Here is a 27,987-nt window from a genome sequence, read left to right as displayed (position 1 = left end):
TCATAAAATTAAAATGAGAAGGAGCATCAAACAGCTCATGACAAGAAAGGAACTACACAGCATCAGTTGTTAGAACAAGTGAGTTTAATTCATCTGTTCCAAAGATTAGATGCCCGTGAGCTGAAATACCTGTACTGGTAATTTAAATGCAGATAATTAAAGAACAGAGCCTTGTTCCTTTTGTTCTGAAAGTCATGATTAAATGAATATTTTTGCATGTTCTTTTGAGTCATGTTTTATAGATAATATATAATGTGCTTACTTTGAAAGCAAACTGTGGAATGCCGTGACCAATAACACAATCAATAACAACAGCGATGTGTATGACTAACACCTACTAGAATGTGACACTTTCTAAATGCACCTGCTTTCCCCATCCCACCTCACCGGCTTTATAAAATGTCTTATTTCCAAAACACAGGGTTGCTTAGCAATCTTGGAAGTTAAAGTAGAGGAGTGGGGGAGTCATAATGACACAGAATTTGAAATTATAAGGCAGCACCACCATTAAATTGGTTTGCAATACTTATCAAGACGTTTCTAAACAAGCAAGGATATAGGATTTGCTGGGAGATAGGAAAAATGTGTTGCATTTCTCAGAGTTTCCCACTCATCCACCTTACTGCCTTAGAATCCCTCTCTTTGCAGGTAGGATTTTACTGCAAAACAATATTTCTTCATATAACTTCGTAACTGCCAAATGCCTCCTGGGGAGTCAGAAGTTGATGTAACCTTTCATGACATTTTCCCTAGCTAACATGGAGCACAGAACAAGCAAACAAGCCAAGATATTCACCAAGGCTCCAGAATATGATCCAAAGGCATCTATTTTCACCATTTATCTGCAATTTTAATACACTCGTGAGTTAGTGAGTATAGGGCTGAAGTCTCTAACATGGAACCTTTGTGATTCAGAGCCCCTAGGAACACTTCTTGACAGTTGCCAGAGCCCTGGCCCTACCAGATATTTTACTAAAAAAATAAAAATGAAAAAAATGAAAAATGTTGCTTTTCGATATATCAATCCTTTGTGCTTAGTTACGTCCTTTGTGGCAGCCATGTTGTGAATGGGCAAGCCATTTTATAAGAATGCCCATACCATGCTCTCAAAATCCCAAATGTACGCATGGGTCCAGAAAAGATTGGGTCGTCACTTACCTGTGCTTTTGTCCATGCTCTCCTCAGAGACGTGCTCATTTTGATGAACCCACTCCCCATTGCATTTAAAGAAGATCTGCATTGCTGGCATGGCTCTGCAGCGCAGCACAATTGGGTTGCTTTTAATGATATATGCGTCATCAGGCTCTTGCATGAAATGGGGTAGTGTCCCGGGAGCAGAGGGGACAGATTCAGGGAGAGTTTCACTGGTGTCAGTTCCTGCAAAAGCAAAAAAGAGGATGTCACACCATATAGGAGTTTTCCATCAATCCCAACCAAAGGCAGTGAATGTCTATTATATATATCTGGTACTGTTAGAGAACTGAGCACTTCCATGCAAAACCTAAGGAATAAGCTTTCAACTTCCAAAGCAAACATGCTGAAATTCAGAAGGCTGGTTCTAGACAATGCATGGAAGAAAAAGAAATCATCCAGGGAAGTGAATTATTTGCTATTATTAATTTTTCTGAATTACATAGAAGAACAGCAATCGTAATCATCTTCATCATCTATAACAAGCCCAACAGGTACATGCAAATCAGCCCTTGTTTCTAGCCTATTGATGGGCACAGATATTGAATAAACAATTTCATCCATTTTCCCCAGGGAGAGCAGAAACTTTCTAAAAGGTTCTCAGGGGTCTAGGCTCATGATCAGTGAGACTCCACCCCAACCTCCATGCAAACAGTGACAGCTCCAGCATTTAACCTGATTATCCTGTTGCAGCCAATTCACCCTTGTATTTCTTCCACAATGTCCAAGGATCATTCTATGATATGGGGAAAGAACTTAGCAATGTGAAGAGGAGGACAAAGGAAAGAAAGGAAGGAAAGAAATGTTGCTTATGTCAGGTTTTTGTCAATGAAATTTCAATTATGGTATGTTAAATTAGTTATCAATGCAAAAGAAAGGAGAAACCTCTGCCCTAGATGGGAAAAAAAAAAAGAAATTCTGGAAAGGGGGACCCTATGTATTCTTCATAAGTCTCTTGGCATCTTGAGGAATCTTTCCATGGAGAAAAGATCATAAGAAGCTGCAGCACAGTCCTGTATAGCTTTGTGGTTAGAGTGCATGTTTTAAATGCAGGAAGTCCATAGTTCTCCAGGATTCCCAGATGAAACTAGGAAAAGTTCTTGCCAATCCCATGGAGCATAGGTGCTGAGCACTTTTCACCATGTTGGGCTCCATGAACCAGTGGTCTGACTTGATTAGGTGTAATGCCCTTTGCCTTGTTCTAACCATATCAGTTGAACCAAATGCTGTGATATCAGCGGTTAAACAAACAAATAATTCCCATTGAAGGAGGAACAGAAGGAGATGGAGATCTTTTTGCATGACTATGTCTTGGCACTTTAGGAAGGGTGTCCAACAGTTGAAAGAGCTTTAATCACCTGTGGGACCCATTTATGCAGGAAGATTAAAGGTAACTGGCACAAATAATTGGGGGTAGGGGAAGAGAAATAGCCAAGGTGATGCAATTTACATGGAAGATGTTTTAAAAAAAAAAATCGAATAAGCATAAGAATAAAACCAAAACATGAGTGAGATATACTCTGTAATGGAAACTACTAGAGAAATCTGACCCGCAATGAGTGTTACTTGGTGAGCAAACTATCTTCAGTATTCAGAAACTAAAAGATTAAAAAAATCTACACAGCTACTCAAAAAAGTCATTGGACCTTTTCAGAAACTGTCCTACTTGTCATAACTAAAGGTGTTGGTGAATTTCTCCTTTTGTTAAATAAATCTGTTTTACCCATAGATTTTAACACAAGTGGTTTGCATCATATGTTCTGATACTCCACAAAACAATGGTTTCCCAATCACAATGGCTTCTTCATACAGTGCATGCCATTTTTCAAATCCAAGCCAATCAAATTATGTTTAGTATAACATGTAAACTCAACACATCTATCATAAACATAGGATTTGCCCTCTGGATCTCCTTAAGTTGCTGCTGGAGGAAAAATATGGGAAGGTAAGTTAATGCTTTCCCAGATATTTTGAACTACATCTCCCTTAATCACTAGTCTTTCTCTATATTGTTTGTGGTTTGTTGGAGTTGTAATCAAAGATATGACAACTCCAGGTACCTTGTCCTACAGACTTAGAAGTCCTTTTCTACAAATGTAAATATTTCCCTACATTTTTTAAAAAGGAGATATGTGGTGAAATTTAATGTGATTTGAATTGGACCCATATGATCATTAATGCATTGTAGAAATGATGCAGCTCACCCATTTACATAACCATTGCATCTCTGAGGGCTTTATTAAATCCATGCAAAAGAAAGAACAAAATATATTTTATCCAAGACAAGAATGCAACACTTTATTGATGCTGTGACTGATATCGTTGTTGCATATTCCTGCTTAAATGTATGCAGACCACAGAGAGAAAAAGAAAAGAGGTATGCCCAGAAATATAACCACATCATCAGAAAACACTATAAAGTCCAAACAGGTCATCTGCCTCATTGAGAGTCTTCAGGATTCCTTGATAGCTAAGAGATATTTATGAGCATTATTATCTTCCACCACCATAATTAGAGCAGATTTTCCATAATCTCAAACACAACACAGAGCAGACACCCAGAGGAAGTGAGCATCAGGATATAGTTCATTGGATGGAAGTAACCATAAGTTACTTCATTTCAACCAATATTGATCACTGGCATGGGTCTTGGAGCTACAGAAAAGAACATTAAAAGCCAGACAGGGTTGGCTCCAGACTTCGATGTCCAGCTTCTGGTAAGGTGGACACTGAAGCAGCAGTAAATGCATGGCTTCCATTTTAGTTTCCCAATATTGATTCCAGGTTCTTGACACAGAACATTAGATTGCAAAAATGTTGTGCATGGATTAATATAATTAGATGTACAGTTGTGTGAAAAAGTGCACCCTCTTTGAGTTCTATGGTTTTATGTATCAGGACATAATAAAAATCATCTGGTCCTTAGCAGTTCTCAAAAGTAGGTAAATACAACCTCAGATGAACAACAACACATGACATATTGCACCATGTCATCATTTATTTTACAAAAAGAAAGCCAAAATGGAGAAGCCATGTGTGAAAAGCTAAGTACACCCTTACTGCTTCCGTAGGTATGAAGAGGCTAAGTAGCAGCCAGGTGCTGCTAATCAAATGCCCTTGATCAATTGATTGTCAGCAAGTGTGACTACCTCTATAACAGCCAAAATTTTAGGAGTTTGCTGGTCTTGAGATTGAGGTGTGTGTTAACACAACGCCAAAGAGTAAAGACATCAGCAGTGATCTTAGAGAAGCAATTGTTGCTGCCCATCAGTCTGGGAAGGGTTATAAGGCCATTTCCAAACAATTTAAAGTCCATCATTCTACAGTGAGGAAGATGATTCACGAGTGGAAAACATTCAAGACAGTTGCTAATCTTCCCAGGAGTGGATGTCCCAGCAAATTCACCCCAAGGTCAGACCATGCAATGCTCAGAGAAATTGCAAAAAATCCAAGAGTTACCTCTCAGACTCTATAGGGCTGAGTTAGCATGTTAAATGTGAAAGTTCATGACAGTACAATTAGAAAAAGACTGAACAAATATGGTTTGTTTGGAAGGGTTGCCAAGAGAAAGCCTCTTCTCTCTAAAAAGAACATGGCAGCATGGCTTAGGTTTGCAAAGTTGCATCTGAACAAATCACAAGACTTCTGGAACACTGTCCTTTGGACAGACAAGACCAAAGTGGAGATGTTTGGCCATAATGCACAGCGCCACATTTGGCGAAAACCAAACACAGCATATCAGCACAAACATCTCATACCAACCGTCAAACACGGAGGTGGTAGGGTGGATTTGGGCTTGTTTTGCAGCCACAGAACCTGGGCACCTTGCAGTCATTGAGTCAACCATGAACTCCTCTGTATACCAAAGTATTCTAGAGTCAAATGTGAGGTCATCTGTCCAACAGCTAAAGCTTGGCCGACACTGGGTCATGCAACAGGACAATGATCCCAAGCACACCAGCAAATCTACAACAGAATGGCTGAAAAAGAAAAGAATCAAGGTGTTGCAATGGACCAGTCAAAGTCCAGACCTCAACCTGATTGAAATGCTGAGGCGGGTCCTCAAGAGAGCTGTGCATAAACAAATACCCGCAAACCTCAATGAACTGAAGCAATGTTGTAAAGAAGAGTGGGCCAAAATTCCTCCACAACGATGTGAGAGACTGATAAAGTGATACAGAAAACGAGTACTTCAGGTTATTGCTGCTAAAGGTGGTTCTACAAGCTATCGAATCATAAGGTGTACTTAGTTTTTCACACATGGCTTCTCCATTTTGGCTTTCTTTTTGCAAAATAAATGATGACATGGTATCATATGTCATGTGTTGTTGTTCGTCTGAGGTTGTATTTACTTACTTTTGAGAACTGCTAAGGACCAGATGATTTTTATTATGTCCTGATACATAAAACCATAGAAGTCAAAGAGGGTGTACTTTCTTTTTCATGCAACTGTATATTTAATTTGATTTTAAGTATCTGCTCTAAATAGGAGGAGTGGAGTTTCATTTCATATATACGAATAACATCTATCTTAAAATAGGTATATTTTGGTACAATTGGGTGTGAGTTTGACTTTCATCGCTGGTATCAATTTTCTGCAAGGCAGAGTTCACAAACAAGAACTTGATGTTTGTTCACATGCTATGGCAAATGGTGCATTCCCTCCCTGCTTTTCCTTGGAAATACGCAGTTTACTCCAAAGAACATTTCAGACAAGAACGCTTCTCTTATGACTAAATTCCTTTTCTTGCTTCTCTTAGGTATGCTTACAGCATATTTATACAATAATAGGGTGTTTGGTTTTATAGGGCTGTATAAATGGTAGAAAGTCACCAAATCGTAGTCCATAAAACAACAGTATTTAGAATGTAGTGCTTTGCTAATGGAATGTCTGGTGCTTGCTACAGTCTGGCTAATACTATTTATTTCTAGCACCATTTTAAAAGTTCAGCTTAAAAAAATCCGGTAATTTAAAATGTGTCTTCCTTAGAGCTAGTGGTTTGGACAGGGCAAATTTATGTCAGGCAAAGTTTTCTTTATAGACAAAAAACAAAACCCTCCCTGTATTTAAGATGGAAGGAAGAAAGAGAGAGAGAGAGAGAGAGAGAGAATAATGTTTATTTCCACTGGTTTTAATTTTACCCTCTGTTTTCAGTTAATAAAGAGATGCTGTTTCTGCTTTTTCCATCACAATGTTTAAAAAGCCATTCAAGTGGGTTGGATGTCATAAACGCAAACACACCGAAAAAAAATAAATCAATCAAAATTTCAAAAGCATTTTTAATCCAACTGAATTTGAGCCAATAGTGACAACTGCAGGGAAGTTTTATTTTATTTCTTTTCTGCACAGCACTGAGCGCAGATTTAAAAAAAAAAAAAGCCTATACCTATCCATACAATATGGACACTTTAGAGATTAACTGCCCCACGATGTTTTGGAGAAAAACTACCAAAGGCTAGAATCACATCTGACAGAATCCAAAACTACAACAAGTCTTCCCCCGCTACCCCCCCAAAAAAGTGTTTGTGTTGGCACCTGAATTCTTAGCTATCCAGTATTAAAGATTATCTTCATTCCTAAAAGAATGTCTTCAGGCTTTATGTACAACTTAGCAACAATAACAAGAGCAGTGTGGCTGCAGCTTGGTGCTTTATTTAGAAGACAAAGGTGAGTTGGAAGATAAAAAGAGCATCCAGGGTGATGCAAAGAAGTGGTGGAGAACAAGTGCTATTCTAGATGGGGTGGCAGAGAGCAGTTGCACCAGTATTCCTTCTGGAAAGTAGCTGACTTTGTGATTGCCCCCCCTAACACGTAGCAATTATTTGGAGCATGACAAGTTCTCAAAACTCCAAGCATGCTCCTTGGCCCAAAAAGGTGGGGAGCTCCATTCCATCATTTTAGCAGGGATGATGCTAAGTAGGCAGGATTCACTGGGAGTTGTCCATGGTCCTGATTCATACTTCCACCTTTGACACAGGAGTCTCTATTGGAGTGTTGTCCAAACTTGGCCACTTTAAGATGAGTGGACTTCAACTCCCAGAATTCCCCAGCCAGCATGGGGAATTCTGGGAGTTGTCCACTCATCTTAAAGTGGCCAAGTTTGGACAACACTGCTCTATTGTGTCAATGTTCCCCTGAAAGCCTTCCACAGCAGCCATAGAGTAGGTCCAACCAGCCCTTTTAAGAATGTTTATCCTTGGCATTTGTGCTCAGACCTCAAAACCATCATTAGATATAAAATGAAATAAAACTTAAGGAGAAAAAAAATTCCTACAGCTGGCAGGCAATATAACTCCCTGGACTGACCAAAACTGGAAGAAATGTCCAGAATTTGGCTTTGAAAAGCTTCCTAAATAGAACTTTCCAAGTGGCATCCACCTGCCTTTTTAAAACTTGATGCACAGTTGGAAGCTCCAATCTTTTTTTCCCCCCCTTTCACACTACATTTTTATGAACAGATGACAGAAAAGTATAGCAAAAATAAAACAATCCCACCTACCCCCTCTGGAGCCACAAGAGTTTATTTGCTGTAGAGTTGTATAAAAAGGTTGTGCAAGAAAGAATATTAGCAGAAATGCACACATAGTCATTATTCAGATAAGAAAAGGCAACCAGATGGGTCTTATCTATGGGTTTTAATTAGGACACCTGGCCCCCATCCCCTTTTTGCATTTTCTCTCTCAAATTACTTAAGATGTTGATGGAAGCCAGAGATTTGATGTCCTCACAAATCCCTAAAACCTTTGTACCTTTAATACATGGATTTACTAAAGCCTTCAGGGACATGGTATTTAGCAGAGATTGACAATAACGGAAACAGCAAGGGTGGTCAGCAAGGGAACATGCATGCTGATTTGTTTTTCAGCTTATAAAGACAGCAAGGAATTACAACAGATGGAGGGGAAGGGGAGAAGGTGAATGCTTCTTATTTTACAGCCTGAGAAGTTAACATCCATGTGATTTTATATGTGGTTCCATTTTCCAACATTATTCGGCACCTTTCTTCAGTGAATGCAGTCTGTCAAAGTCATTGCTATATTTAGAGGGATCCAAATAGCAAATAATTGTTTCTCCTGGGGGGGAGGAGGTCACACACACACACACACACAGAGCTTAGAGGGTCTATTTTGGTTTTGTTGACCCAAGCAAAATGGTGGACAGCAGGGAAATGACTTGTTTTATGATATTCCACCTCCTAAGGGATGAATGGGAAAAAAAATTGTGAATAGTCTTTGTCCCTTTCCCTGGAAACAACAACAACAACAACAACAACAACAAAAGTATTTCAAGAAATTTCAGCCTAGCTCCATTTACAATTGAAAAGGCAATATCATGGTCAAAAGTGGTTTAATGCTGTCCGCGGGCAAATATATCACAGTCAACTGACAGGCCTTTGGGTCACAAGATTTCTTTGATGCACAAGGAAACTGACAAGTGTCATGAAAAGGGCAAGGGAAATAAAATACAGTAAAATGTGTTTTAATTCATCCACCCAGACATTGCAAGGTGGCTTAAATGTTCAACATGTTCCAGAGGCAGAGTAAAGCATTCAGGACATGTTGCTGTCTTTTCTCTTTGATGCCAGAGGAGATACTGCTTATGTTTCATTTTGGTGGAACTCAAAACCATAAATGGGTTGCCAAGATAGTGCCCTCACTAGTGTGATATGGTAAGACAATGTCAAAGAAGAAATATCATTAAGAAAAAGAGATGTCTCTGCTATTGAAACAGAGATGACTTTTTGATATCAGCATGTAGCAAATAATATTGTGAGTGTGGGAAGACAACTGTTCAATGTCAAGGCATTAAAGAGGGTACAGTGTTAACATGTTGCTCTTTGTGACAGTGCAATGAGCAGACGACATCTCAACCATGTCAAGGGGATGCTGATGTGAATTGCATTGCAAATTTCAAAATCAAAGCGTGTCACTGGAATCTATAACCGCTATCCCTTACTGACTTGTTATACATGTTCGCATCTTGCATGTGCAGAAAGAAATCTCACATACCATTGCATGGTTCTCACTGCACCCAGAAATGATTGATTCTAAAAGTATTGCCAGTACCTTGTATTTCTTCTGGATAAATGAATACTGGAGGCATTTACAAATATAGAAAGCAAGCACACGGAGTGTCAAACTGGCAGCCTCATAAAGCAGCAAGCCCTCAAAGAGATGCTCTGCAGACCCACAAGATAGTGTCCCTTTACACAGTCAAATTGTGTTTCTCTCTTCCATCGCCTCAAGAAACTCAGTCCCCACCCCATCCTTGTCACACAATTTGCACTGCACCCATCTCAGACCCCAATTTGTAAATGACTAAGTGCTTGTCCAGTTAATTGCTAAGTCTACCCACTTCATCACACCATGTTTTGCTGAATAAGCTTACCTATGCATGAAGCTAAGTATAATTTGTTAAAGCATGGCTTGACTGATTAAACCAGGAAAGGATGATTTTGTGTGGGCAAAGGCCACAAAATGGGTAGAGCCACATCACATATATGTGCAGGACTAGGTTTGGGATGAACCTTTGGAGATTTTCTGGGTCTGTGTGTGTTTTAATAGTGGTATGTTTATTTTAGGAGTTGCAGTACAGTCTCCATCTCTTTCACACTGCAGAAGGATAGGAAACTGCCTTCAGATTTCAGTAGTCTTGATCAGAAGGAATTCTGAGGACCACAGAAGGAGAACCTGAGGTCATAGTTGCTCATCCCTGAAATAACCCATATTTGGTAAGGTCCATTGCATATTAAGCCCAGGTGCAATATTTATAAATTACAATAGATAGATTCAGACAAAATAGATGCCCAAAACTCAACCACATGATGCTTTATTGTATTATATGAACTCAGTCTATATGAATCCAGTCCAGATCTGTTGCCTGCTGAACTCTGATTATGAAATTCAGAAAACTGGCCATAAGTACACGAGTTTACTAACAGGGTTATACTGTTTATGTAGTTTTTGGACAGGAATCTTAATGCAGTTCTGCACTAAGGTTTCATTTAATTTAGATAAAGAAATGGAGAAGTAAATCTGGAGGTTGGACTTTAAACCAGGAGCTTTGCCCATAAATGCATGCTTTCCTTCTTTCTTTTCTGACATCCTTTCTGACAATGGGAAATTTCTGATCATTGTTCAGCAAGTTTCTCCTTACACTGAAACTGTAAAACATTGCCATTGATTACAAACCTGACCATCTTTTGATAAATAATTGTCAGTGAAAAGACAAATCAGTCAGTTGGGATTTTGAAACAACCTGAGGTGCTTGATCTCCCCCCTCTTCCCCCCATTGCTGAAGTCTCATACTGTGACCCCCAAGATGCCAAACATTTGCACTACAGCTTGGAAAAAAGAACAATAAAAGATCAATATACATTCTGTTTTCTGCTACTATCTTGTTTTTCCTAGCTGGAAGTTTTGATTATTTTCTTTTTCCCCCAGCAGCAACTTTTCTAAGCTCTGGTGTTGATCATATTTGGGGTGGTGAGGTAACAGTAAATGAAAACAAGTCAGAAACCAAATGTTGGTTCAACTTAAAAGAGGCTCTGGTACATTTTGTATAGTGACAAGATACTCCATCGTACTCAGAGGGTGAAACATGTTTTTGCTTGGACGTGCCACTTGCACTGCACTGAATAGAAATGTGACAATCAAACCTTCCCTTTCACTGAACATTTCAAATGTTAAATCTTGCCAGGCACATCAGATTCAAAGCTCAGGCACAACAGTAAATAAGCCAATTTGTGTCTTCTGCTTTAATTATTTAATGGGGGAAAACTGCATTCCCTAATTAGCCATTAAAAAAGAAAAAGAAACAAAACCAAAAACTGCCATGCTTTGTGGGGGAAGAGAGAAGAAGGAGAAGGAGCCCCCAAAGATTGGTTTATGATTGCAAGCTTTTGCTCAGAATAATGTATTTTCACAGGGATCACTCGAACAGATACCTTTTCCCCCACTGCTGATTGAAGAAGAGGGCTGTAAATGAAATACCAGCAAAGATAACTGATATTCATGGCAACATCAATCATTAATGAATGCATTTAATCTATATATCTAAGATTCACTATTGTTGATCCTAGTCCCTAAATATTTAAATTCCACAACTGTCTCACTTCAGTATAAAACCACCTAAACTTACGACATTTTGCAAAGCCACAGTCTTCAAAAGGAACCTTGAATACCCTATTCTGCCCCTTTTTTGATTGAAGATGTAGCTATACTATTATCTGCAGATTCAGCCTGGGAAGATAAATCACCTGGAAGATAATGCAGGCTAGGATTATCAGACTCCCTATGTCTTCTTAAGGCTTTAGCTATCTACGCAGCTTTGCTGGAAACACAGCTCTGGACAGAGGACACCCAGACAGTACACTCTGTGCATTTAAGCAACATTTCAAAGACCTGGAAGCCCAGCAGGACCAATCTGCTCTACCTAAGAATGTTTTTCTCAGCAGTCAAGCCACTTTTTACAAACCAGTGAGATACTCACACAATATAACTGTTTCCAAACTCTGAAGAGCACTCACTTTAGTATGCTTCAACGCTGTCCCCACAGCAGACTCGGACGGCCGATACAAAAAAGGCCCCTATGAGCTGAGACTGTGTCCCTGTGGACAAGGGGCTGTTGAAACTACAACTCATGTCCTGTTATACTGTACCCCCTATAAAGTCTCAAGGACCCCCCTTATAACTCCTTACCTGGTAAAACACCCAGGAAATTCTGGTCTTTTTTATGTACAGTTGTTGTTATCAGATCAGTATCATTCAGTCTTCTTGAATGTAGCTAAATTTTGTTCTACTGCTTGTAAATGTAGGCAGACTTTGATTATCCACTGGTGACCCCATCACTAATTGTGATATTTTATCTTGTTTTGTTTTTACTTTATTTTTCTTTTTCATGTGTTTTTGTCTGCAATTCTGGTCAGTGGCTGTAATAAATCATCATCATCATCATCATCATCTCTCTAAGATCCTGATCATTCCTGAACTTATTCAAACTCAGACATTATTTATTAGATAATGCAGCAGATACAATTCAAATCTCAAACCCAATTCAGATCTATCTTGCAGAGTTAAAAGGGCATCTAGCAGAGGGGACATGTGCCAATCCTGCATGTGTGAGAAATACCTAAGCATGGGTAGACTTAAAAGGAGGGAACCCAAGCCTTGTTGCATTGAATAACTAGTTTAGAACTGCATCATGGATGACATGGAAGAATTACCTATGGTGAATAATTTCTTTTCCCTATGGAGGAATGTGAAGGTTCCAGAAAATATCATTTTCCCAAATGCCTGAAGGGGTTCCAAGCCTTATACATGTTTTTGTTGTACCTAATTTACTTGGACCAAACCCTTGACTACATACAGCACTTGAAGAAACTTGAGCATGGCTTGGAGAAACTTCCCCAAATTGTTATCAAATCCAAGTCACCTGAAATCAGATTTAGCTTTTGCCCTGGCCCTATCTATTTGTGCTTGGTGTTCATCTCAGCAAGCCATTCAAAGATCAAATGCAACCATCATACCAGACAAACCCGCACGCAGACACTAGAGATCAACGTCACACAGTATATTTATACCATCTCTCACTCTACAATTTTGCAAACACTAATTACAACAGCCTGTGTGTATTTTTGCCTAAGTGCTCTCTCTCTCACACACACACAAACACAGACACCAGTTCTCTCCAAGAAATAGCTACAGTATTTTATAACCAGGAAGAAGATTCACTTTCCACATCCCTATGGAAAGACACTTTAAATCATTCATGAGCATGTTCAGATTAGAAATACCACCAGAATTTATGATTAGTTGGTTTGGAATACAAATGCTTACAGGCTACAGCATTCAGCTATGTTGTAAAACATTTATGGATTTGCCAAACATTTTCTCCACCTAAAGGAGTTTCAGACTCTCGAGCCAACCATGGTTTAGATTTTCTTGGCTCCTTCTGTTTTCTAGCTGTTTAGCTTCTTCAGTTCACAGATTTGCCCACGCCCAATAGTGTGGCACCTTTTCACTGTGGCTTACTGAAGTTTGCATTTATATATCACAGAGTCTGGATTATTTTATAAACCACAGGTTATTGCTTAATATGTTGTGCAGGATCAACCAGTTGTTGCTTACTTAATAAACTATGGTTAGGAAACCATGGCTTAGTATAAATAGGCCAAAGACATACTTCCATACATACAAGCAAACAACACTGAACACAAACTATAGCTTACAAACCACCTTTAAAACCATGATCTGTTCTACTAATTTGGCAGTTACTTACAAGCTGGAGTTGGCAAGATTACATAAATTTTTCTGCAAAAAAAGGTAGAGAGAACTTTGGAAGGGACGAACCATTAAGGGAAGTGAAATGGCATCTCAGAAATTGGGAAGCGTGAGAAAGAAACTCAAGATAGACCTACCTTGATTCTGTTTGCTACAGGATGGGGCACAGAGAAACTCTGACAGGCATTCAGGATTCCGTTATTACTGTATATCCTACTACAGTGAATAGCATTCCTAGAATCCTGTTTCCTGACCGGGTCTACATCAAAGGGTTGACAACATTGTGCTACACCTTGGCTTTACCTTTACTTCCAGGTTATAATGTTGCACTTTTCTCTGCATGCAGAAACTAGCTCATTTAAGAATGTGAGGAACTTAGCCAGCGATCAGGGGTTCTACCCAGGTACAGATTGCGAAAGCAAGCACCTTTCTCCTGCTCTTCCTTCTAAACAGCAGGCATTCAGAGGCCTTTTGATGCTAAATCCAAAGTTTCCATAAAATCATTATGAATAACAGCCATTACAGATATAAGAGCTTCATGTGCACCTGTGCAACCCAATCGTTGATATCAAAAGCTATGGTTTCATCAAAACCTCTCCTACTTCCTATGTATGCTCACGATACATCTGTCCTAATCCCTCTCATCAGACAGTTGGGCGACAGGTGGAAAATTGTTCTGCCACCAAAAGAAAACAAAATCCATTTCCTCTGGCAATTTTCTGCAAGGACACCCCTGCCCCCACCTATGAATGTGCAATAAGTTGTGGAAATAAATCTGAAATATCACCCAGAGACAGCGTGTGCCAAATAGCCAACTAGAAATTTGTTTTCAGCTTATCAGAATGTCAATGGGTGATACCTCTTAATGTGCATTTAGGCAAGGGTCGTGGTGTTACACAAAGTGTTCCTTGAGGAAATGAATGAATACTGAATGCGTAAGTATACCTTCCTGGAATGAAGAAAGAAAGAATTGCACGTTGGGTTTCTAAATCCCTCACTATGTATTCATTTTGTGTTTTGTGCAAGGAACCTAGGAAGTGGATGTTATCAAATCCATTTTACAGATGGGTAAGCAGCAAATAGAAAGAAAATACATAGGGGAGTATAAGCAGATCTGAAAGGAAAGGAGAAGAACCAATTTAGCTTTACAGTGCAACTGTTACATTACCTAGTGTGAATCAGCTTTGCCAGGAAGATAACTTAACCTAGCTTAGTAATAAAGTTGGATACATATGTGTGGGAGTCACAAAGTCATCTTCCCTATTTTTTTTTCTAGTTATCATTATCAAAACCTGCAATCAGAGTTCCTACCCCACTACTCACCTACCCATATCTATAATTTTCATCAGTATCATACATGCCTATATTAATCTATTATTTTTCCTTTAAAAGCAGAGTGGGGTGGGAGCAGAACACTGGGACAGGGAGATGGGGGAGAAAATCTACCTTTCTTTGTGACACTAAATCAATCTTTCAGAGACAGAAGGAGGGAGAGAAAGGTAAAGAGGAGAGATGAGCAGGAATCGAGCACTGCGTTAAGAAATTACTTGCTTTAACTTTGGTGGGTTGGAGAAGCCATAGTGCCCTGGCTCGCTTAAAATATTAAGCCATAAATCATGGTTTATTCTAAAGCCTAGATAATCCTACCTCCAGTTATTTGAACCAAGTCATATTTTTATCCTAACCCCAAATTCTCTCCCCATCATTACCTCCTTTTAAAATAAAGCAGTGATGGGAATGTTGTACACAATGGCTATGTCCATATTCCACAATAAGCCAGACCATCTTATGGCTTAATGTAGCATGTATATGTGAAGGTACATGTATGTGCAATTTGGAGTGGACAGAGCATGATGAGAAAAAAAATTAGAGAAAGGGGAGATAACTTTTTTCCAAGCCCCTGATATTGTTCAGATTAATTCCAGTTTCATTCCAAATTCTGCCTATTTTTTAATAGGCTCTGCAAAGGGACAGAAACATGTTAAAAGCCTAAAAACAGCTGTGGTGGACAGCATATCTCAGATCACACCATAACCCAGCCTTCTCCATCCAGGTGCTGTCCATATGCATTGTATCACATCTCCCATAAACTCCAGTCCTATTTTTTTAATCCATATCCATATCCATATTTTTTTCAGTACATGAAGGTCCACAATTGTTGTCCTCTGCAGTACTATGGAACTTAGTGATATACTTCTCAGCACTAAGGTCTCACAAAATCTTTATTTTATATATTCTCTGTATCTGTCACCAGACACAACCATTCTCAGCACACCATACAAAATAAATATCACAATTCCAATAAAAACAGCCATAAAAGAGCAAATAAAGGTACCATAACAGGAAAACAGCCAACCCCAAAAAAGATCTGGAAAGTAAAATCTTCCAGTAACAACCCATTGCAAGTCGAGCACATTTCTACAGAGCAAAAACCACCATATTCAAACCAGCAGGCATAATAAGCGTAGTGTGAAAAGTGAACATTTTATATGCCATTGCAAGGTGTGTAGGCTTTGACCCCTTCTTTGGGTCAAAAGTGTTTCTAAAGAAGAAGAGAAAGACTTTAAAAACATTTAAACAGGAAGTATGAAAAAGCCAACATAACACCTTCCCATCACTAATTGCCTCCTTTGATGATTTTGATAAAACTGAACAATGAGGAATTCATAAGTAGGTATCACAGAAAAGCAAGAAGAGGACCTACAAAGCTTAAAAAATCTCCATGGGTAAGGATACCTGCTCTGCAGAAGAAAAACTAGGCAAAAGAATGAAGATTTCCCTGTATATTAGCTCACACATGTTCATAAATATTTCCAAAAGGTATACAAATTCCTGAGGAAAGAACAAGAACCTTCTGATCTACTCTGTGTGAATAGTAGCTTGTCCTTCTAGAATAAGCAGTGGGTTAACATTGTCCATGTAGTACCATTAATTATGACACATTAAGCCTAGTGAGATTTTTTTGGTTCACACTTTAATACAAACTGAACCAATTTGCACTTTCTGAATCCTGATCAGAACTGAAACACAATTATCCACTGATGTCCAAACTTTTCAAAATCTTGAGATATAACTTGCAATACAAAACCAAATTAACAGTTCAAAAGTATACTAAGGGAAAATACACATGAAAATGTGTATATTAGAAGAAAGTGCAAACAGCACATTATATTTTGTGACAGTGTTTACCCAATACAATTTATATATTCTTAGTCGCAGCCCCTTTAGAATAGCAGACCTTCTGAAATCAGATCAACCCCATCTTGTTGAGTTATAGGAAAGCCATTAAAACCTGGCTTTTTAAGCGAGCTTTGGGAGTGAATTGTTATGAGTGGCCCCCTTATTATGGATTTGTATTTCAGTTTTTGACTGTTCCTTGGATGCTGATGTTCTTTGTTCTTTCTTTCTTTCTTTTTCTCTTTTTCTTTCTTTCTTTCTTTCTTTCTTTCTTTCTTTCTTTCTTTCTTTCTTTCTTTCTTTCTCTTTCTTTCTTTCTTTCTCTCTCTCTCTCTCTCTCTCTCTCTCTCTTTCTTTCTTTCTTTCTTTCTTTCTTTCTTTTTCTTTTTGTAACTGTTATGTTGTTCTGGATTGTTTTAATATTCTTACTTAAGAGGGGAATATCAGACTCCTGGATTAAAGGGTCATATACATTCTACTAAGTAAATAACTAAGTATCATGGAAAACAGGTCTAAGAGAAATGCAAACAAATTTCAGTATTGACTGTATATACAAAATAAGCAACAGCACCAAATGTGGAAATAGGGATGGAATGAATATAACACTAGAAATGGAGTGAAATAGAACTAAATTTGCTCTTGTAAATTCAGAAGGTTCAAGATTTTATCATGAACTCTTCCAGTTCTTGGATGTCAGCCACTGTAAAGCAAAGGTAGGCAATATGGTACCGTTCAGATCTTTTAGACAAATCCTGATTGTTGGCCATGTGGCTGGAATTGCTTGGAGTTGAAAATCAAAATATCTGGGGAGCGCTGGGTTGCCTACTCTTAGAACAGAAAATACTATTGTCTATTAAATTCTATTAAACTTCAGTCCTCTTCATTAGGGTTATGGAAACAACCCAATTTCATAAGTCACTATTTGATGATAGCTTGTTTCCATTAATTATTGTTAGAGCTAATCTGTTTTTGATGTAACACTATATTGCAGTTGCTGAAAAACAAACACTCTCTGGTTGGTAGAACTGAACATTTGTCATGTTCTATTTGAGTTTACACTAGAGGAGAAGATAAGGGAAGGGGTGAGTCCAACATTAATTCATACAATATATTGCTAAAGCACAAACGGGCATTAAATCATTGTTATTATTACTTTATATTTATATTCAGCATTTCTTCAAAGTGCTCAGATGGGTATGCATGGGTCTCCCACATTTTACCTCCACTCATAACACTGTAAGCTAGTTTGGGCTGAGAAACAATGTTTGGCCCAAAGACATCCTGTGAACTTCAATGGTCAAGTGGGGCTTGATCCTGGAACTCCACAGTTCCTGTCTATCATCTTAGCCACCACAAAATTCTCATTCTTGGATCTTTAGGAAAATCATGTATCAACACAGCTTGTTTTGAGGAGGGTAGAAATGCCACACTTTGTGAACACTGTTTCCATTGCCACATTTAAATATTTCACTGATGTTTCCTGTTGTACTCCCTTCAGCATTTTCATGTGAAATTTACACTTTGGGGAAATTAAGAGAACCATTTTGCATAAACCCAATTTATAATAGTTGCATCAGGGCAGAGAGTTTATCTCCACCAATGAGGATTAATATGATCTTTAGAAAACACTAGTGGCCTTCCCTTGCCAGATGAGATGAATGTGTTATCCTATTGTAATCCCACACGTATTCTAAATCTGTGTCTTACTTATGCATATTTATAAAAATGATATATTGCATTTATTAAATATTAAATGGATTACAAACTTGAGGAATCCTTCATGCATTTATTTAACATCTAGGTTTTTTTAAGAATACTTGGAATATATAAATCTTTTCTTTATGTTCACAAAAGAGTTCTTCCACTGGCATTCTAAATAGGCAAATCTGTAATGAAAGAGCTTCTGGCATTCATTGCACAAAGAATATAAAAGTGCAGTGAGACTAAAGAAGAATTTGACTCTAAAGACATTCTGATGCTAGACATATATAAATGGAGACAATTTTATGGATATCCAGAGATCTATTCAAACCAAAATTGGGTTCCTACAGTCATACTTTGTTTGACTATAACTTATTGAATAAATGACAATAGGTTGGGTTCACATAACGCATTAAGCTATAAACTATAGTTTATTAATCATAATGGGAATTGCAGAACATAATAAACCAAAACAATCACACAAGAGCTTAGTGTGCTATCTGAATCAGGTCAATATAGCAAGGACTCAAAAAGCACTAACTGCTGTGAGATGTCACCCACTTTTCTCACTCTTCACGTTTAGTAGTTCTTTATAACAGTTGCTGACAAGAATTCTGCTGGTTAAAAAAGCACATAAACAATTTTGCTTTGAAGTGGAATAAAAAAACAAACATCAAACTGTAACTAAACCATCATGGCGGCCAGGACATGATGGGAGATAGTACAACAAACTTCTGCACATTCAGATTTGTGGAACACAAGTCTGGTTTATGTATCATGCCAACTAATTGAATGGTTGGTTTTTTATTGCTTAAGACAAGGCTGCAGTTTAGAAACTTCTAGACTGGCACAGAAACCTATATACACCATGTTGTTGGCATGGACCTCTTTCACAGCCTTTTTGTCTCCCTTCTGTCTCCAGACTGACATGAACACTGATTAATACTCTTCCAGCTTATAATATTCCCTGAAATATCTACATCCTTTCAAAACAGATGCTGGTCAGCATCTGTCAGTTTTCCCCCATGGATCACTGCAAAAGCTGCTCTGAGTTTTTTGATACGATGTGCCAGCAGCCTAGCTCTATTTCAGGTCAAGGGGATTCTGTCTCACTTAAGATTCAGCATGTTCCAAAACATTCCCCAGTGCATAATAAATCTAAATCTTCCTCCTGGTACTACCATGTTCCCTGTACATTGAGACCTCTGACCTCCACCTGTATAGCTTGTGCTATGCACAGAACTATGTTTTGCAACATTTTCTTGGCAGTTCTGGACTTCAATCTGCTACCTAGTTGCCTTCCAGTACTAGCTGGCTATATTTCCCAAAGTTACTAGTACCAAAATGGACCACCAACACTGTCTACCCCCAGCACCATCTACCAGTTTATCTACATGGTGCATGGAGTCCACAAGCTTCTCACCAAGTAGGTAAGCCACCATGGAGTCTACAAGCTTGTCACAAACTCATTTGTCTGCGTTTCTAACAGTCAAATCACCCACAACCAAAAGCCCTTCACCTCCAGAGGAGTAACTTCAAACCAAGCAGATAAGGGTTAATTGCCTAAGAATTGGGTCCATCCTATAGGAAGATGTTCCTTATCCTTGAAATAATGTTCTCCTTCTCTAAAAACTTTGCTTTCTTGATAGCAAGGGAGCTATCATCCTGAGAGTGGAATGAAACTGTCACATTCTGAAAGATCTCATCCATGTAGCTCCCTGGCAGCTTACACATTTCCTTTTCAGCCTCAACTCACCAGCTTCCATGCCAAATTGCCCTAGTTCTTTTTGCATACCTGTTTACATGTTCTGGTCAAATGTTTCTAGTTGCTTCTCTTCTTTCCAAAGGGGAGACATTTGTGATTTATTCAATAAACTATGATTAAATAAATCATAGCTTAAGATGAAGTATAGGCCCAGTTGCAGATCTGCATTATTTGACATTCTGCTACAAAAATGTTGAACAAATGTAATTTCAGCAGACTACAATCAAAGCATATTTTATCTACAATGGATAAGACAGCAATCCACATCTATAGTGTTGTCAAGAAAGCAACATGGATGTCTCCATGAAAATAACTTGAGAAAGACTTACCTGAGTAGGAAGAAATAAAAAATGGAGGATTTAGAAAAGAACCTAGTTGCTTGCACTCCTAATACCTATGGCCTGGGTGGCAGTTAGAAATTAACCACTGGGGTGTTCTGTGCTACCCTAATGGAAAATGTCAAATTAAATAATCCAAGCAAACATACTGTATAAATGTTGCTATATTGACACACCCTGTGTTCATGATTGGCCACCTCTATGAAAGAATAGCAGTTATGACTGGGTAAAACTTCCAACAGAAAGTGTGATTTTCTTCCCAGATTTTCTTCCCAGATTCCACTGTTTAATATAATTTGAAATAAGTGACATGCTTCTTCCTTGCAGAAAAGCAACATCTCAGCTAATACATATTGAACTGATTAACTGCATCATTTAATACAAAGAGCTTCTAGGAGATTGCAAGATTTCTTTGAAAATGGAAATTCATATTAGGATTTAAATTGGCTATTCTCTTTCAACCCCCTCCCTCTATAAATATGATATTTGCATAATGATGCTACTGCAAACAAATTTTGTTAAGGAAGAACACTTATCTGATATTTGCTCACCAATTTAATATTTTCCTCTAACACCATCCAATTACAGTGCTGGCTTTTATAATTATTTTGCTTATATTTATTTAAATTGTGTTGCTTGGCATATGTCTAAAGACTATATATTCATTGCTATATGTATGGAGTGTGCAACTTTCATATTTTATATATTTAGTACTTTATGATTTTCACTGTAAGCACCAGAACATCATTTGTTCTAGTTGCTCCTGAGTGAAGTCAAGAACTCAGCTTCTGAAAATAGGGGACATATCCATACCAAAACTTTATGCTTGATGGAACTCCATTTCATACATCAATAAGAGTTGAGACTCTCTCTCTCTCTCTCTCTCTCTCTCTCTCACACACACACACACACACACACACACACTTAACACATATAATTTTTGATTCCATTAAACCCTTGGAGATTTGTACTGCTCTTACCTTCTTTTTGTAAACTGCTTAAGACCTGATTGTTCTCCCAGGCCCTGGGCTAGAATGGGAGTTGGATCCTTTGGCTGGTTGCTGACTGCTTGACTTTTGGGAGTTTTGGTTCTGCTTAGCTGTTTTTTTCTTTTTCTTTTCCTCTTGATATATTTTGTTTTCTTTTAGTTTTTATTTGTAAGCTGCCAAGAATTGCTACGGAGTCAGGTGGCCTTGAAATTGAATGAAGAAAGAAATCCCAAATGTGGTTTGTTTAGTTTTGGCATGCTTGTTGCATTAACCCAGGTACCATGCTGTCTAACCAAAGTTGTCAGAAATGTAAAACTGGGTTGACAGCTACTTTTCAAAAAGTATAAAATGAACCAAAATGTGAACTATATTGCACTGAGCCTCCTGAGCTCTGCCTGTCCAGCTAGTGCTATGCGCGCAACAATCTTTCGCAGTGTTTTCATTATTTAAATCTAGGACTTAATAAATGCTAGTTAGCCTCTAGAACTGGCTGACTCTGTTTTCCAACTTACTGCTACCAAAAGGGACCACCAGCATGACTTACACCAGCAACATCTACCAGCTTATCTAGATGGTATTTCATTTCCCTGTAAGTGTCATTAAAGTTACATTTGCACCAATAATATATTTACTACATTTCTCCTTCTATCACTAAACATTATATTTTGGTAGGGGGTGAGGCATTTCTGCTATATCCCTTACTATGGGGTGGGAACCTCAGCAATCTGTGGCTTAGCAGAATTTTTGAATTTTGTCACTGTGTTATGGTGGAGAGTCGTTTTCAGAAATGTATAATTTGAAAGTGTATTTGAAAGTCCCTTAGGTGGTAAGTGGTTAACAAAATCATAATTCCATCCCAGTTTTAGAATCTGAAAATGTTTGCTCTACATATTGTTCTAAAATCCTATGGATATAACAAGTTAATATAAATAAGTAATCTTTGGGAGAAGTACTTATTACCCTTAGCAATTGTTTCTATGAGAACAGACGTGATAGGCGGTATCCAGATTCTCCTACCAAAATGTTGGAGGGGGTGAGAAATAGCTGGTCTTGTATTACCTTTATTAGAAGCAAAGCCATAAAGGGAGAAAGAACTTTACAGAAATAAGTGGTAGTTGTGAATTGTTCCTCTACTGAGAAATCTCATTTGCTTAAATTTATTTAGCAGAAAGCAATTCTCCACCCAAGTTCCATTATTGACTTAGTATAGTGGATTATCAGACATCAGACACAAAACAGTTCTGCTGACACTGGTAGTTGTGTGCCACAACAGGGCAATAATAAATATAATAGCTGTACCTTTGACTCATAATTGTACCTTGTGCTACAGTGCTCATTCTTAGCTAAACTAGCATTTTTATTCACTGAATTCATTGGTCAGAATGAGGCAGAGAAATCTTTTACTCCTCTTCCTACCAACTCAATTCACAAATCAATGGTCATGATTAAGGTGTGCAGGCTTTGATGGAGCTAACTGCTGATTCAATGGCTGGAAGAGATGCTTACTGCTGAGTTATCTGACTCTAGTCAAGGCTCCAAAGATCCATGGGAGAAAACAGAAACTCTGATTACCAATAGTGCTGCAGGTGAAATGGAAAGTTGGGAAACAAATTATTAATAAATCCCAAAGAGAGACATGTCATTCAATAATTTCCATACAGGTAGTCCCCAGTTTAAGAACAAGTTTTGTTCCCAGGATCTGTCCTTAAGTCGAATTTGTATGTAAACTGGAATGGTATTATTGCATGATACTGTATAAGTCGTATTGTGTAATTAACTCAAACCATTGTGTACTTAATTGGAATCATTGTGTATTTAACTTGAATTTTGCTACAATAGGCTCCATTCTTAACTATGGGTCATCCTTAAACTGGGCATTCTTAACCCATGGACTACCTGTAGTTCACTGGACTTTTTGAAACAGTGCAAAACGATGCACCATTGAGCATTAATTTGCTATCCATTTAAAATATAAAACAGATTCTACTGAGATGGCTGGATTGCAGTGCAAAATAGAAATTCTGATTATCAATCAGTAGAGAAACATTCGGCTTTTTTTTTTTTAATTACTGTATATGTAACCCACTTTATTTATTGCTGAACATGTTGGACTTGGCAACAATCTGGCATGCCTTGGCTGCATCACAGATTATTGCAATATAATCTATATGGGATTACCCTTGAAAAGTGTCCAGAAGCTTCAGGTAGTGTGAAACACTGCACCTAGGGTCATAATCAGTGCATAATACTGAGATAGGCTTTATGAGTGTGCTGGAAGATCTTCATTGGTTATGAATAGCGTTTTTTTTCATTTGGAAGAATAGACCAAATATTCATTTTTTGGCTACTGCTGTTTTAAACATGCAAAGAATAACAAAAGTATTTTTAAATGTGGGATTCCTTCCAAAACAACTCCATCTATTTGGTTAGTTTCTGGTCTTATGAAAACCATAAAAAAATTGTTTACTCAATAACCAAGTGAAGTAGGTTGTAAGAACACAGCCACTGAAGCACTTTAAACTGGAAACTGATGTCTGTCTCAAGATAAGTCTGATATCTGCACCATTATATGATGTGAAGATGAGTCTTTTGAAATCACATTTTGTCCATTGCAACACACTACAATTTTTTTCATTTTATGAAACCATTTTCCCATTTTAAGACAGCATTTTTGAGCTCATCACTGTGTGACTCTGAATCAATAATCCCAAAATATTATGTATTAAATCTGCTTGGAATTAGCCTGTATAGACTCCTTAATCTACCCTCCAATACAGAATGCTTTTTGGCCCAAGCTTAGTATGCTTCATTGGCTAATTTTGCAGGAGACAACTTGTTCCATGCAGATCTCCACCACAACGTCTCTCTTTCCTTGCTTTCCTTCACCAGATAAAATCTGTAAAGTGGATGGACGGGCTAGCTGAGCGATGCACTTTAATTGGCAATGCTAGGCATCATTCATCTGTCTGTACTCCCAGATCCCACCAACATTCCATTGCTCAAATAAGGACGTGTTATTCCTCAATTCTCTTATCCAAGTTCAATGTATGATTCCAGCAATATTGCACATAGTAGAAGGTGCTTTATTAGATGTTATACCTCAGAGACAATCAAGGTGAGAGAGTGGTGGGAGCAACCGCATCAATTTGCCTTCAGATAAACCAAATAAAGAGAGATATTGTGACTGTCCTTGGTAATAACTGTCATTTGGTGAGTGGGTCTGTGACTGGCTGGCAAACTTCCAAATTTGCCTATCCTGCATTATATATTATTTCTGCAAAGGCCCTGTTTTCTGCTGTTTTAAGAATAAAACGTCCATTCTGAGCCAATATAGGCTTGAAAAATAGAATTATCTGGTTGTGTGTAACCAACTATTCAAAATTCACCACTGTTCCCTTAATACTGATGTCGATCCTCATGCAAGAGAGGGGACCAATCCACTTTTTATCCAGATCTTCACTCTGAAAACAGGCAATGCTAGCATCTCACATTAACAAGACAAGAGAAAACAAAAAATCCACCAAAGGCAAACACTGAGAGAGAGTAAAAGTGATCACCCACCAAGGGCAGTTAGCAAAAGAAAGACTGTGTCCCTGGTAAATAGAGACAGCATGAATGCCAGGAAGCTGATGGCTAGCTTGAGATCTCCTTGAAAATCTATCACAATGCTATTGGAGCAATCAACATTCAGTCTATACTTGTGATGAGACAATCTGGGATCTGCGTGGTTGGCCACAAATAAAATGAATGTACTGTCAAGTTTAATTTATGTTAAGAACATTTATCTTCCAAAATAAGGTTAGGCTAAAGTGATTGCCATTTATTATGATCTATAGCTATCTCAGCAAGTGGAGCACTGGTATTGATCTTCATCTTCTTTCAATATTTCTAGTAATTTTCTCTCCTAGAATATCTAATTTGGATGGGTTGCCATCTATACAGCATTTTTTCTGTCTCTTGTCAAGGTAAGCTTCTTCTTCAACAACAACTATTATTATTGTTGCTGTTGTTGTTTCTTCCATCCATGGAAAATAATAAGATGGGGGCAAGAAAAATTCTCACCTAACTGGGATACAAAATCAGAGTACTTAGTAGATCTTTCTTAACTGTTTTGGCTTTTTGTCATCTTCTTCTCATGTTTAATTCCCAGTCTAGCCTACAGCTTTGATACTCCCTTGGCTATCTTAAAGCATGGAAACAATCCTATTTTATGACATGCTTTAGATGGTAGTGAAACATTCTCAAAGTCACTCCACTAGTTGCTGATAAATTTTATTTGGTTTTTATTTTTTTCAAATGTCACAGGAGAGAAAAAATAAATACATGTGAAAGAATCATATCAGCAGTTTATTAAATATATTTTGTTTTAATTAAATCAAATTTAATTGTTACGCCCATTTGTCTTGACCTCAGCCGCTCTTGGGAACACAGGAACAAACAATCTTACACAAAGCCCAAGGGTGTCTCTCAGTCCAGAAAAGCATGCACATCCCTGATTTCTGATCCAGCAATCATTTCAAAGCAGCAGTTCTTTTTATAGATGCTGAATTCAATAGTTCCCCAGTCACTTTCATCAAATATTTAACATATGTATAACACTTCTACTCTTTGTGATTTCTCATATTTGATAATATACAGTGTGGGAACCTTGGCAACAGGACCAGCCCTAGCATTATGTGGAATGATGTGGTCACCACAGATGTCTGATACTGCGGGTGGCAGCGAGAGGTTGTAGAGGAATGTTATGAGCCATGTAGGCTGTCTGGTACCACCTCAAATAACTTGCTGGCTTCAGGAATAATGAATGATAGTGTCCTATTACCAGTACTTGCAAAAGAGAAGGAGGAGGAGAAGTAATTCCAATTGTCAGCCCGGTAGCTGTTGTATGTAGCAGGGTGAAGGGAAGGACCTTGCTTATAAATTAGTGAGAAGCAGTGCGATGTAGTGCTTAAAGTGTTTCAAATGTTACAGGAGAGAAAAAATAAATACATGTGAAAGAATCATATCAGCTGTTTATTAAATGTATTTTGTTTTAATTAAATCAAATTTAATTGTTATGGGAGAGGCTACAGAAGCTTCAGCCAAGAGACTAATTGGTGATTTGGGGCCAGGCAATATTTTTCAACTCCTCTTACCCCACAGTATTTTAGTTATGAGGATAGAAGCAAAAGAAAGTCTGTCTTGAGCACCGGGGGGAAAGTCGAGGTAAAAACCTAATGAATGAATACCATCTAGTGAGCTCAAAGCAATCTGGTACAATAAAATCGCTCTCAAAACTATCCTAAACCATGCTATATCTTCTGGACCATCTTCCTACATTCCAGTTTACTTGTTACTGATGTTGTGTGTATGTGTGTGAGAGAGATACATACACGTACACCAACAAGACAAGGATTGTTGCTGTATATAAACAAGCCAGCCAGTTCTTCAACTAAAACTTAATTTGAGGGGCATAGGATATGGCAATCTATATTTCATGCTGGAGCATGTAGCAATTTTCCACTGAAAAGGGCAGCTAGTCAGTAACAATGGATATTTGGAGATGAGTGTTCTTGCTTCAAGAGGAAGGAAGGCTGGAAAAAAGTATTGGATTTTGATTGCTAGCTTTTTCTTCCAAGCTACTTTATGAACAATCTTTCTCCTAGTAAGATCAACAATGATCCCAGCTTGGAAAAAAAAAAAATCTGCCTTTTTATCATGACTAGCAAAGTTTCCTTTAGAAGAGAAAGGAAATTCAACACCGACTTGGATGATTCTGTTAACCAAGCAGGGTTGTAAATGATGGAATGCAGTTAAGTATTAAGGAAGATATGGATTACAATAACTCCAATTTGCAGTTCCCATTTTTAAAAATTCAGATGATATTTTAGCCCTATTGGCTACATAAATAAGGCACATCTGGTTTCACTCTTTTAATATCCAGGCTTTCAAGACCAAAGAAGAAGATCTGCTTTACATATTTATTGGGGCTCCTGAGTAATCAGGCCTTCTGCTGGCACGGAAAACCCTACCAGATAGCTCCCCCATTCCCAATTTCATTAAATGTAAGTGTGGGTTGGTGGGAATAGAAATGATACACATTTTATAGATCTCTAAAAGGAAAGTGGAAAAAATTAGGGAATCAACGAATTCAGAAAAGCTCCAATTTTTAAGCTTTCCCTTCTAAATGATTTACTCACACTCTCTCAACCATCTCTACCACAGAACAGCCAGGAAGCATATTCACCCCTCCATATAGAATCCAGAGGCCCAAACTTTATAGAAGATTAAGGCAGCTTTTTGTCTCATAGGAGAGATGAGTCTAAGTTTAACTTACATTATTATTACAAGACATACGATTCTGTTTTGCTAAACATTATTTGCAACATAGGTAATTGTTTCTTCTTCCATTTCAGGCCCTCTGCAGCTGGAACAACAGAGGTTTTTTGGTGAACGTTAGGTGTTTCCAAGCTCAACCTGCTGATGAGATAGATAGATAGATAGATAGATAGATAGATAGATAGATAGATAGATAGATAGATAGATAGATAGATAATGCTTATAT

The 27,987-nt window shown here is 38.0% G+C and overlaps 1 protein-coding gene across 6 annotated transcripts in view; it reads right to left on the bottom strand.

Annotated features, from left to right (window-relative positions):
• The window catches only part of UNC5D (unc-5 netrin receptor D), a 417,169-nt gene that overhangs the window by 260,351 nt on the left and 128,831 nt on the right, over positions 1-27,987 (bottom strand). For all 6 annotated transcript variants that reach the window (XR_015795854.1, XM_088139128.1, XM_088139129.1 and 3 more), the window contains exon 2: positions 1,159-1,377. Coding sequence is in view for 5 of the 6 variants with exons in the window: in XM_088139128.1 (XP_087995254.1) it covers positions 1,159-1,377 (219 nt within the window). In the remaining variant the exon portion in view is untranslated. The remainder of the gene's footprint in view (positions 1-1,158; positions 1,378-27,987) is intronic.

The sequence above is a fragment of the Python bivittatus genome, unplaced genomic scaffold (assembly GCF_059951505.1).
Source record: "Python bivittatus isolate LINGU-HERP-01145 unplaced genomic scaffold, Pbiv_v1 ctg000320_np1212, whole genome shotgun sequence".
NCBI lineage: Eukaryota > Metazoa > Chordata > Lepidosauria > Squamata > Pythonidae > Python > Python bivittatus.
Note: the sequence above shows the minus strand (reverse complement) of the source record. Positions and strands in the feature narration are given on the sequence as shown.